The sequence below is a fragment of the Dipteris shenzhenensis genome, chromosome 25 (assembly GCF_047967505.1).
Source record: "Dipteris shenzhenensis isolate YYH24624 ecotype China chromosome 25, Dip_SZ_1.0, whole genome shotgun sequence".
NCBI classification, from domain to species: Eukaryota; Viridiplantae; Streptophyta; class Polypodiopsida; order Gleicheniales; family Dipteridaceae; genus Dipteris; species Dipteris shenzhenensis.
This window is the reverse complement of record NC_141620.1, coordinates 4,260,003-4,271,940: the sequence shown is the minus strand read 5'-3', so window position 1 is coordinate 4,271,940 and position 11,938 is coordinate 4,260,003. Positions and strand designations below refer to the sequence as shown.

At 42.4% G+C, this 11,938-nt stretch overlaps 1 protein-coding gene across 1 annotated transcript; it reads left to right on the top strand.

The window, feature by feature from the left end:
* Nucleotides 1–7,396: 7,396 nt before the first annotated feature.
* Nucleotides 7,397–11,653, top strand: LOC147885332 (endo-1,4-beta-xylanase 4-like). Its single transcript, XM_087396335.1, has 10 exons — nt 7,397–7,558; nt 7,675–7,852; nt 8,103–8,220; nt 8,338–8,375; nt 8,561–8,783; nt 8,962–9,140; nt 9,400–9,504; nt 9,604–9,750; nt 9,850–10,494; nt 11,078–11,653. Exons 3-10 carry the CDS (start codon nt 8,148–8,150, stop codon nt 11,498–11,500), a joined length of 1,833 nt encoding a protein of 610 aa, XP_087252461.1. The 5' UTR covers nt 7,397–7,558; nt 7,675–7,852; nt 8,103–8,147; the 3' UTR covers nt 11,501–11,653.
* Nucleotides 11,654–11,938: the final 285 nt, after the last annotated feature.

The window sequence follows — 11,938 nt, the reverse complement described above, 5'->3', positions numbered from 1 at the left end:
ATTAGATATGCAATTTAATGGTCCAGTTTTAAATTTGAGTGTGTTTTGCATATGGCAGTTGTTCATTGAAGATGACACATTCCTCCTGAGGGCAGCTGGAAGTAGAATTTCTAGGCTTGGTAAACTATTAAGCCTTTTGTATTATATTAAAGACCTATCTGCTTCAAAGCTATTGATTTTTCACACATTGCTTAGTAACAATGGAGTTGCTATTATATATATTTTCAAGTGTTTGTCGAAAGTTTTGGGTGGTCATCCTATATCATGGCAAATAGATAAGATCATTCTGATAGAGAAGCGGTCTGCTTTAATTATTTTTGGGTGTTATGCTAGAAAGCAAGGCTTAAGACTTGGTTACTTTTTGACATATACTGCCTAGGCACTATCTTGTGGTGTATAGAATCCCCCCGCCTTGGAGGGTTATGGAAAGAATAAGCTCACACGAAATCGAGAGCCTCCTTTGGTGGCCCTTCTTGACAAAATAGATGAAGAACAAACAGTGACAACAACAACTCTTGCACAAGATGAGAAGAGTTCCGTTGCTCCTCATCTAAAGAAAAAAAGGTATCCAATCAAAGTTACAAGACGGATTCCAAGCAAAGTTGACAAACCATTGGAGAAATAGCCTATATCATTCATATTTTACAAGATGGAAGTAGAGTTGAATTGTGAGAAAAGATCATTTAAGAATGTCTTAGTTATGTTTATGTGTATTCGTGACAAGAAAAATGTACATTTTGAAATAGAAATATATGCAGCATTACATTTCAAATATTTCAATGGTTGCATACAATGACACAATAAGTGCTATCTTCTTATGCATGAAAGAACCGAATCATTATTTATTGCAGACATTTTTTTGTTACATTAAATGAAACTATTGAGGAAAAAGATTTAGCACTTAGCTTCTACACAACAAGACAAAACACCCATAGACGCGCGCACAGACGCGTTTCATGAACTAAATAAAAAACTTACGGGCGCGTCTATTTGCGCGTCTATTTGCACGTCAGGAGACCTGCGTCTAATTGCGTGCCTATATATCATACTTACGCGCGTATAGACGCGCTTATACACGCGTAAATAGATGCGCATATAAACGCTTTCATAGACGCACGTATAGACGCAAGTCGAACAGACAGACGCGAATATAAACGCGTTTTTAAACGCACTGATAGACGTGCCTTTTTTTTATATTTAAATTTTACAGAATACTGTGTATGTTGTGTATGCTATATAGTTACAAGAATCCCATATCCACATTCTGTAATTCAATTCTTACAGCCAACCGCATTTTAATTACAATTCCAAATAAAATATTACAACTCCAAATCGCAATAAAATTGAAAGCTCAAAAAGTGCTTGTATATACATGTAGCACGAAGCTAAGCCACGTCATGTGGCTCCAAGTACAAAAAATAAGGAAGCTAAGCCATGTCATGTGGCTTCAAGTACAAAAAATAAGAGGAGTCTATATACAAGAGGCACAAACCCAAGCCAATGGCTTTAAGTACAAAAAAGAATAGTAGCACTACTTCTACGACTAATCCTCGTTGCCTTCCACACTCCCTTCTGCGCTGCCTTCTGCGCTCCCTTCTGCACCTCCTTCCTCGTCTTCCTCGTCGTCTTGTGCAGGGGCGCCCTGTAAACAAGAGACAACATATATCAATGTATGAAAAATCAAATCTTTACTTGTAATTTTGGCATTATTTAATTACTTTCAAATACCTCAGGGGCATGTCCAGTAGCTCGGGTATACTGCTCCTCAGTAATCAACCCGTCATCATAGAAGTGCCTCCATGTATCTCCTCTACGATGGTGGCGGTGGTAGGCTGTCTCCACTGGAGTAAGCTATCTACCCACTTGTGGTTTACAAATATCTTTGAGTGCCTCCATTGAGCATGTCTCTCTGCTGCATTTGAGTTCTCCAAAATCTTCCTCCTTCTTTCCTTTTGAGCCAATCTTAAAGCTAGCTTAACATGTGATATATTGATTTTCTTCTTGGCTTGAAGCTTTTGTAGTATGCCTTGATAGAACCTATGAACGACTTCTTTTAAACTATTGGCTTTCTGTTTTCCTCCAAAATGTTGTGTATGTCTAAAGAATGCATTCCGTGCCATGTAGGGTGATTTCTCCATTCCCTGTGCGGACCAAATTGCAAGGCATCCGTATTTTTTTACAAAGAATAGTATTGTAAGTGGGCATTATAGATACACAAAAATAGTATTGTTTGCTTAAAAAAAAGGCATGCACAAAAACAAGATATTGTTCTTACCATGTAGGGAGTTATGTTACATGTTGTCCAAGCCTCTTTCATTGCCTTTCCAAAACTCTTTACCGCTTCTTCAAATGCTTGTTGATTATTCTTGCTCCAGGTAGCTTGGTCACAAAAAACAAAAAGCTTGTCTAGGCATTTCCACACTTCTGCCTTGACATCTCTTGGCCATCCCTCTGCCTGATGATCTTTGAGCATTGTGTACTTTTCTCCACAAGTTATACTTTATCCTTGATACATATGTTGTTTTATTGCCATTTATTTTTCTTTTCTCTACATGCAATAAAAATCTTCTGGCCTTTACTCCACCAATAGATGGCTTGATAGGGACAACTTTTCCATTTGTAGATTTGTAAAGATCCTTTGTAATATGTACATCTCCTCCATGGAGACCAATTTCCGATAGCATTGGCCCAAATGATTATAGTGTCTCTTTTCTTCTGCTCTCAAGGCGAAGTTTCCATGCAAATCCAATATATAGGAAAACTAGTTTCTCAATGATCCTACATAATGCATGCAATGTACATATGTGAACATCGCATAATGGGATCTCAAGAATTGCATTGAAAATTTTATCTACGTTATGTCTGTAGGTATGTCTGTAGGGTGCTCTTTTCCACCATTTAGAATCTAAGACGTGTTGGTTCGTTGCAGTATAGGCAAGGAGACTTTGAGTTGCCCCCTTTGCTTATATTGAACATACACTTCAGTGTCTTCAAGTCACCTGCCATATGCCATTCAATTTGAAAATCACCCTTCCCTGGAACATGAAGTTGATGTCCTTGAACTTGACTCCTTATAATTGATGATATTTCTGTCTGATGAAATACCCAGTAAAGTATTGCATGGTCCTCAGTCTTCACCTGTCATTTAAAACCACAGGTTTGCAAGACATGTTACATAAAATTTATAACATCTTGAGCAAAGAGAAATTTGGAAGCCGATAGTTTACATACCTCTCAAATGAGCCCAACCACCATACATGCTTTTCCGATTGGACTTTGAAGTACTTTGAGCTAGACTTTGTGTGTGTGATCGATTAATCAAGTGCTCGATTCATCAAAGTGATAGAAACTCTTTAGACTATCTTTTTTCCCTTGACAATTTCCTCGGGGGGGTCACTCATCATATGTAATCCTATCACGTGAGCTCAACAGAAGGATATTTTTTATTTCTAAAATTTACAGAAATAAATATACATAAGGGACTATTTAAAATAGTTTTGGAAAAAATTTACAAATTTGTATAGAAAAGGGGTACATTTTATTAAATGAGAAATTTACAGGTAAGGGATTTTAGAAATAGGCCTTGAACACACGTGATATAGAAGGTTTATACATAGTGACCCCCCTGAGACAATTTCACACTCATCTAGCTTCACAACAACAAACTTCAAAACTCCTTTACATTCTTCAAGTGTGATACTGTAGAAATTAACCATTAGTCTCTACAGTTGTTCAATATCTACAAAAATATTATTCCAAGCATTATATGTCATGCTTCCCTTTTCACTTTCATATACACTTTCGATATGAAATTATTGTCCAATGAACTTATCAATTTCTTGGTTGAGAAGACCTCATTCACTCCACACTTGTGCTAGTGTTGGTAACAACGTCACACGTTTTATCAGTTGATCTTTTAATGTAGATGACACAACTTTAAAAATTGAAGCATATTATCATTTTATGCTCACTCCGCTCACATCAAGAGCCTCTTGAATTTTAGTGACATCAGCTCTACTTTCCGATACAAAGTGTTCAAGAACTTCACATTTTACCTTCTTAAACTTTTTTTCCTTGATCATGTACTTTGCAGCAACATTGGAGACTAAACCCTTCATTTGTTTGACAAGAATTAAATTAGGATCAACGTTTTCAATCTGAGGTCTCTTTATTTCCTTGCAATGAGTACACTTTGCAATATCATAGATTTTCTTGCAGGAAAGACACATATATACAAATACAATGGCTAAACAAGGCGCTCTTACCTTGCTTTCTGTACTTTGCGCTTACACCCTTCAAAACTCTGCAATGTTTTGAATTCTCTTGCTTTGTTGTCTCTCTCCAAGAACCGTTCTCTTCATTGAACTTGCTCTTCGTAGCTCATTCTTTGCCTTTGAATGCTCTTCAATTTCCCTCTGCAGTAGGCAACTGCTCTTTCAAATTTGAATTTATCAACATTTCTTGCACCTTCTCCATTCTTTCTTGGACATACAATGTCTTGTACATTTTCATGATTGAATGTTGAGTCGAAATGTATCCATACAATCCATTATTCCCGTCACCCATAAACCTCAATAGTGTTGTCAGATTGGAAAATGGAGGGCTCGAATTTCTCAATGGGCATTTTGGGTAAATCTGTCCGTTGCACCATAAGTCGATCTACTGGGAGCCTGATCTTAATCTCATGTTTTCCTTTCGCTCAGCATTTACAAGCGGACCCTTTCCTCTTTTCTCTAGTGGTGCATATTGTTCTTCCAAATCAGTGTGCAAATAGTGTAGTCTCTTCTTCTTCAGCAGTATGCATGATTGCACGTAGCCATTTCTTGAGGTTTGGTTCTCCATCTCGTATGCTTTTTATAAAACTCTCGTTAATCTTTGGCAATAACCATTCGTTATGAGTTCTTTATGAGAGGCTGCTAGCATGTTGTTTATGGAGAGAGAACCTATATGGAGAGTTTATTCTCAGTTATTTAAAAGGACTTCTTTATTCCTCCCTGGACTGACACACTTATAGTCCTGAACTGACATATATCCGTATTTTACTGCTTTCTCCACATTTTAGAGGAGAGATAAAAGAGAAAATAGTGAATTTCTTACAGGGCCCTAAGATGAGCTCTCTTTTGGCCTGTCATAGGTAGGTCTAAGTGAAGCTGACTCAACAAGAAGCGAAAATAGCCATTTTTTATTCATCCACATGCTATTTTTGGATTACCCCCATTGGATAGGCCTTAGTAATCGTTTGGCCTCCAAAGAGAAAAATCAAGTATTTAGTTATTTTTATGTTCACTTTGGTTTTTGGCATGCATTCATTGGAGGAGCATGTGAGTATTCTATTTTTATCCCATGAAATTCTCCACCTTTTTCTCTTTCTCTCTCCTCTTCTTCTTCTTCATCCCTTAAAATCCTCCACTTTTTGCTCCACCAGCTTTCTCTCTCTCTCTCTCTCTCTCTCTCTCTCTCTCTCTGTGTCATCGCTTTCAATTCATCATCTCTGCCCTCTTTTGCTATTTGGATCTCGGGCATGCCTTATGAATGATTTATTATCATTCACCTTGTTTCCGGATGTGCTTTCCACTTTTCCTACTTATGGGAATTCCTTAAATTGTATTCTGAATCACCAAACATAGGCAAAGAGGCAAGTGTCCAAAATCCTACCATGCAAGAGAAGAAAGAGGAAAGAAAAACTAATACCAACAACTAGCAACCTATACAACAATACCTTGTGTGGCCACACACAATAGTGGACACCTTGCTTCCTTTCTACCATGTAGAAAAATTGAGAAGAGAGGGTGTTACAATTCATGCCATAAGTGAAGGTGTAGCTAAAGTCATGGGTGCATGAGATGTGGTAATAATTAGGGTCTTGTGTGTAGTCAAGGACACGGCAAGGGAAGGGGAAGTCTTTTGAGCTAGTTGAGAGACTAGGCATACAATGATGCATGTTTTGCCTACCCAAGTCCTATTGTAGACTTGTGAACGTTGTTTGTAGACTTGTGAAGTTACCCAAGGCGTGTTGCCCACTTGGGGACGATGTGTGTCGAAGCCCTACGACTCAAAATTTAATGGGATGGATGTGTGAGTTCCATGGAGTCCTCTTGTCGATCTTATGCTTGTGTAAACCTGGCGTTTTCGCGAACGCTTGTCATGCCCTTGTGTAAATAATCACATGAAGGTTGGGAGATGACGTGGGCTATGTGAGGATAATAGTGAAAAGCCCGAGAGAGCATTTTCTTGCAAACGAAAATGGCGAGCGGCGTCACTTGCCATTTTGTTTTGCAGGAAAATGTGGATCGCATGCTTTTTCAGATCGTCGAGGTGCCAACTCATGTTCCGGGGCATCTTCGATCTAGATCTGATGGCAACTCCTGGGGCTTGGAAGATTGATATAATGAGGAATGTGGTCCTAGGTAGAGCTTTCACTCAACTAAATCTAAGGGTGAGGGATGGAAGATATTGAAAATCTGTGGCGGTAAACAGATCAACGCACTGGGTAGGATGGAAATGTAGGTCGCAAGAATGCGAAGATGGTGTTCCCTGACAGAGCCTGGGGAAGTATTGCGTGGAAGGAAGATCCGTGAGACTGAGAGACAGCCTCTGAGACAGCACGTCTCTTGGATGATCGGCACCGCTCACAGATGATCAGCCCAGATAAGCGTGACGATCACGAGCTCACGAATCACAACCCACCGTTCCTTCTTGAAGCAAAGATCGCAAGCAAAAGAGCGTGAACTCAACGCGACTGCGATTCTCTACATCCAAATTCAAAGTACATCGAGATCCCTAGTCCCAGGGACCTCGCAATGCAAAAGCCCACCTTCAATACAAGTTCCAACAAGCTCATTGACAATTATGGTATTTGCTTCTTCCAGGACCTTCGTAACCTCATCAATGTCATCATTCGCTACGAGGATTGATTGCCCACGCCGCCCACAAAAGCCTGTAGATTGTAGTGCGTTTTACAGGTCCCGCCATGCTTTCCGGAGCTCGTAATCACATAGACGTTCATCTTTGAGATTCAAGAATACGACTCCTGCATTTCACAACTCAAATCACGACCTAAGTGGACTATAGCACCTGATATTTTCAAGCTCATTCATTGGATCTAAAATCTTGCCTGCATTGGAATATATTGCTGGGATGAAAATCATTGTTGCATTTGTGTCTTTCCCATGATAACATTGAATTGATAAGCCCTCGCGTAGAAGTTACTCTTCCGCGTTTTTCGTCATTCCCACCGTCCCAGCTTTAAAATATTGATAATTGCACATCACATTTGTAGATCCACGGACCTCGAATCCTTGATTATCATACCTGTGTAGTGTGCTGAGTGCTGAATTTGTAATATGTATTGCGGGGTGAAGGGACTTGTAGGCCAATTGGTCTACAGCTACTTAAAGGCTCTCAACTAGCTGAGTCGAATATGCAATGCTCGGCTACAGAGTTCGGACTCCGCAGAAAGGCATACCGTTCACGGATGCCCATCTTTTGAGTCCATCAACCGGTGAAACAATGCCCTCGACTATACGCTGGTGTGTTTGAAATACTATGTGGTCTCACGGTATGCCAAGCTCTGATTGTTCCTTCCTGAGGTGAAGACTCCTCGTATGGTGCAAATTTATAGAAGGGTCTTTTTCAATCTAGCGTTAGGCACTTGGGCCTCGACCCGTATTGCAGAGTTGTCGAATCTTCCTTCTCGGAGAATCGAGACACATTTGCGGTCCTGAGCTGCCGTTGCTCAAGGTTCAAGGACATATATCGCTTGAGACCTTCGGTTTGTCATATGAAGATTACCATCTACGCGACTACATTCCTGTGACTTCGGAGGTTTTGCGAAACCTCTTTTCTCCTCACTGTAAGCCCTTCCGCAAGACGATTTTTGATTTAGCGCGCATCTTTGCAAAAATCCACTTCAATCCAGATCCTTACCCAGTCCATTGGAGCCTTGCAAAAGACTAGCATGTATATTGAAAGGCCGCGAATGACGGATTTCGATCGAATAGTGCAAAGTTTTGTGCACTTGACGTGTCAGAAGTCGATTGCCAAGGGTCTAATCACAATGTTGGCTAGCTAGGAACGGTTCTCATTGTGTAGATCTTTTGCAGTTCCATTCTTGAACGGTGCAGCCCGACGGCCGTCGAGCATTATCGATGGAAGTGATCAATGATTTTCGTTTGTGGGCAGCGTTGTTGCTAGCAATGCTAGGGATGCTGGCGACGTCAGGTAGTTGCTTGTGGAGTGAGCTCCTTGGGTTTGCCTGTCAGGCTTTTCTGTCCGGGCAGCGTCGTATCTGTCTAAAAACGCTTCTTTTGCTAAATGTTTTCCTACTGTTTCAATTAGAGAGCTGGACGGTCTATGATCGGACGGCGTACACGGAAGTAAGTAATCTTTCTACTGCGTAACTAGTTGAACGGCCACCGGTCTAAGTTGCGATTCATTTTCTTGATTGGGACTTTGGAATGAGACTGAGATATCAAATTGGGAAGTAAAAGATCACAAAACTTTTATTTTACGCTCCGCAAGTTGCAACCGAGTTGTGAACCAACGTTCGTTGTATACGCAGTGTACACCGAAACCAAAAGATCTGCTCTACAACGGTGGGATTATAACCAATCCCGATTTCAACGATGGATTAACGGGATGGTCACCCTTCGGAAGTTGCGTCCTCCAATTGAGATCTTCGCAGGAAAACACGTTTGTGGTAGCGGTTAACAGGACGGCAAGCTACAATGGACCTTCACAGGCCCTTGGAAATCTCACGAGTGGAGTGCAATACAGTCTATCAGGTCACGAGTTTCTCCCTACGTTAACGTGCCTTCTACGTGTAAGTCTAATCATCGTTAACTAACTGTTCCCGGGACTATTTAAATTCTTGGGGAGATAATCCACCGTTGTGGAGGCCTAGTCAAGGGGAACTTGGCCGCTCACTGGATACACTGTTCGTCTGTTTGACTGGTAATGCAGCATGGGTGCAAGTGAACGGGCCGCCAGGCACAACGTTGGTGAAGGCAACCGTGGTGACGGATGGTGGAAGGGCATATACATGCGCTGGATCAGTGCTTGCACAAAGCGGATGCTGGTCTTTTTTGAAGGGAGGCTTCGCTCTGGACTCTACACCAGCGACCTCCAAGCTCTATTTCGAGGTTGAATGCCCAGCTCAATATTTCAGGGAGCCATAGTCCGTAGACACTTCGATCCAACACATAGAACCCAAATGTCGTTACGTTAGTGAAAACAAGCTTCGCTGCACCGTATTCTTCTTTCTTCTACGGTGCCTGATTTTTTGTGTAATTTACGGGTGGAAACCAGATGATGACATGCCAGGCAAGTTTACAAATGCTTGTGTGAATTCACGTGAATGACATACCAGCTTTCTTCATGGGGTCATTGATGGTGTTGCAGACTACAAATTTTACGTCGGGGTTGGAGATATGGCTCGATCGTGTGTCACTGCAACCATTCCGCGCCGAGGAGTGGCGTGCGCATCAAAGTGCCTGGAGGGAGTCGGTACCTAGCTAGCACCAAATTCTAGTAGCCTATACGAGATTCCGAATTCGATTGGGACTTTGAAGTATGAATGTTCTTATTTTAACTTCTTCCTTGTAGCTGCGAAGGAGGAAAGTGAGCATGCGCGTGGTAGATTCCAAGGACAAGAGGGTGCGTGATGCCAACATCGAAATCGTGCAGACGAGATTGGGGTTTCCCTTGGGGTCAGCCATCGGCCAGAACTTCTTGACCAACCAGCAGTATCAGGTAATTAGCTACTGCAATCAGAATCAATGTTGAAGCAAGTAAGGCGACATACGAGTGCTTGTGAAGCTGCTGCAAGATGAAATTGGTGTATGCACGTAGGAGTGGTTTGTGGAGCGCTTCAACACGGCGGTCTTCGAGAACGAGCTCAAGTGGTACTCAACGGAGCAGCAGCAAGGCCGCGTCAACTATAATATATCGGACAAGATGGTGACCTTTTGCGAGGAGCACAACATCTCTATGAGGGGGCACAACATATTCTGGGACGATCCCAAGTTCCAGCAGCAATGGGTCAAGAGCCTGAGCAAGGCGGAGCTGCAGAGGGCAGTGGTGGCGAGGATCCAATCGGTAGTGGGGAGGTACGCGGGGCGCTTCATAGGGTGGGATGTGAGCAATGAGCAGCTGCATTTCTCCTTCTACGAGGACATGCTTGGAGGCAATGCGTCCACGCTCTTCTTCCTGAGCACACAGAAGCTAGATCCTCAGACGCCATTGTTCATCAACGACTACAACGTGATCGAGACCTGCAACGACGCCATGGTTGCTCCCGACCTCTACATTCGCAAGCTCCAGCAATTGCAGGCTGCAGGCGTCGCCAAGCTTGGCATCGGCCTGGAATCTCACTTCTCGCAGCCCAACCTCGCCTACATGCGCAGCGTTCTCGACAAGTTCGGCACGCTAGGGCTCCCCGTCTGGCTCACTGAGCTCGATATCAACGTGCCCGCCCTAAACAACAACATCACCAAGGCAAGCTTCTGCCCCCTAGCCTACTTGAAATCAAAGTGGATCTCGCACCTGACGGCGTCCTTTTTGCAGCTTCCTGTCCTGCACGTCGTTGCCCTTTTCTGTCCATCGAAACGTTGCAGCTCGTGTTCGAATTGTTCCCGCTGTTTTCTGTCCCTTTAGACGTTGCAGCTCTATTCTCGACGATCTTGATTGCAGTTTCCGGTCGCTCTGAGTGCCGTTTTCTGTCGATCTAAACGACGTTACAGCTCGTACTCATACCTCTATTTCCCGTCGTTGGAGACGTTTCAATCTTGTAGGCTTCACGTGAACGCAGCTTTTTTGTGAGCTTTGCCAGTGTGACGTTGTTTGAACTTTTCGTGCATATGCTGAATCCTGATCTTCGAAATGAATCGAGTTCCCGTGACAGTTGCACTTGCCACTTCTCGATCTACAGTGTTTCCGCTAATTGTGCATTTCGAAATTCTATTGCTAGCCCTTGTTTCACAGATCCCCAAGCAGTGAGGTTGGTTTTTCATGCATAAAAGATTTTGAACTTCTAGGGCTCCTAAATACCATTGTTGGTGGTTGTTTTGGTTGTGGACAGGCTGCAGGCTACTTGGACCAAGTGTTGCAAGAGGCCTTCTCTCATCCCGCTGTGTCAGGAATCATGTTATGGACGGGTTGGCACCCCAATGGTTGCTATAGAATGTGCTTGACAGACTCAAACTTTACCAACCTCCCCACTGGCCAAGTGGTGGACATGCTTCTCCAAGAGTGGCGCTCTATAGAGTTTCTACCTAACATCAATGGTAGTGTTGGCACTAGTGGAGCACTCCGTTGGCGTGGCCCTATTGGCGTCCACACCATGGCAGTGCATTGGCAAAACATGAGCTTTAGTGCCAACGTGGAAGTCGTGCCTGGTAAGGGCACCCAACACATTATCTTGCAAATTCCTACCACCCCTTACACCAATCTTCTCCAAACTCGTGACCAAAAGATACCCCTAGCACCAATCTCAAATAAATGACCTTGTAGGGTCATTGTACAAGATGTGAATGGTGCCACTTTTTAAGACTCGAGACTCCAAAAGTCAATGACAAGCTAATGTGTATTATGTAGAAAAGTCTATTTACGAATCCTTATGACATACATTGTGAGGTCCAATGAACAAAATCTAAGAAAAGACCCCTTCCTTCTGGCATAAGTGGCCAATCAAAAGCATTATTTTTTATTTTAACTCTCCTTTTAAGTTTTTATAAGAAAAATCTCAAGTAATAGCCACCTTTTAAGCAAACAACTACTTGACGGAGTCTAATTAGATGAAAAACAAATTCTACTTCTCTATTCACATATGTACTTCCATTGTAATGAATGCATTTTTCAGGACAATCACATTAAGTCCAAGCCATCTTGGTTCTAGTGTTTGAGCTAAACCAGCCACACGGTTGCATGATATTCCCACCAC

What these genes read in the sequence shown, in the direction of transcription:
- LOC147885332 (XM_087396335.1), top strand. Translation starts at nt 8,148, where the DNA reads ATGGAAGTGATCAATGATTTTCGTTTGTGGGCAGCGTTGTTGCTAGCA. An exon ending in AGGGATGCTGGCGACGTCAG is followed by an intron (nt 8,221 to 8,337) that starts GTAGTTGCTTGT and finishes TGTTTCAATTAG; the next exon opens with AGAGCTGGACGGTCTATGAT. An exon ending in TGACCAACCAGCAGTATCAG is followed by an intron (nt 9,751 to 9,849) that starts GTAATTAGCTAC and finishes GTATGCACGTAG; the next exon opens with GAGTGGTTTGTGGAGCGCTT.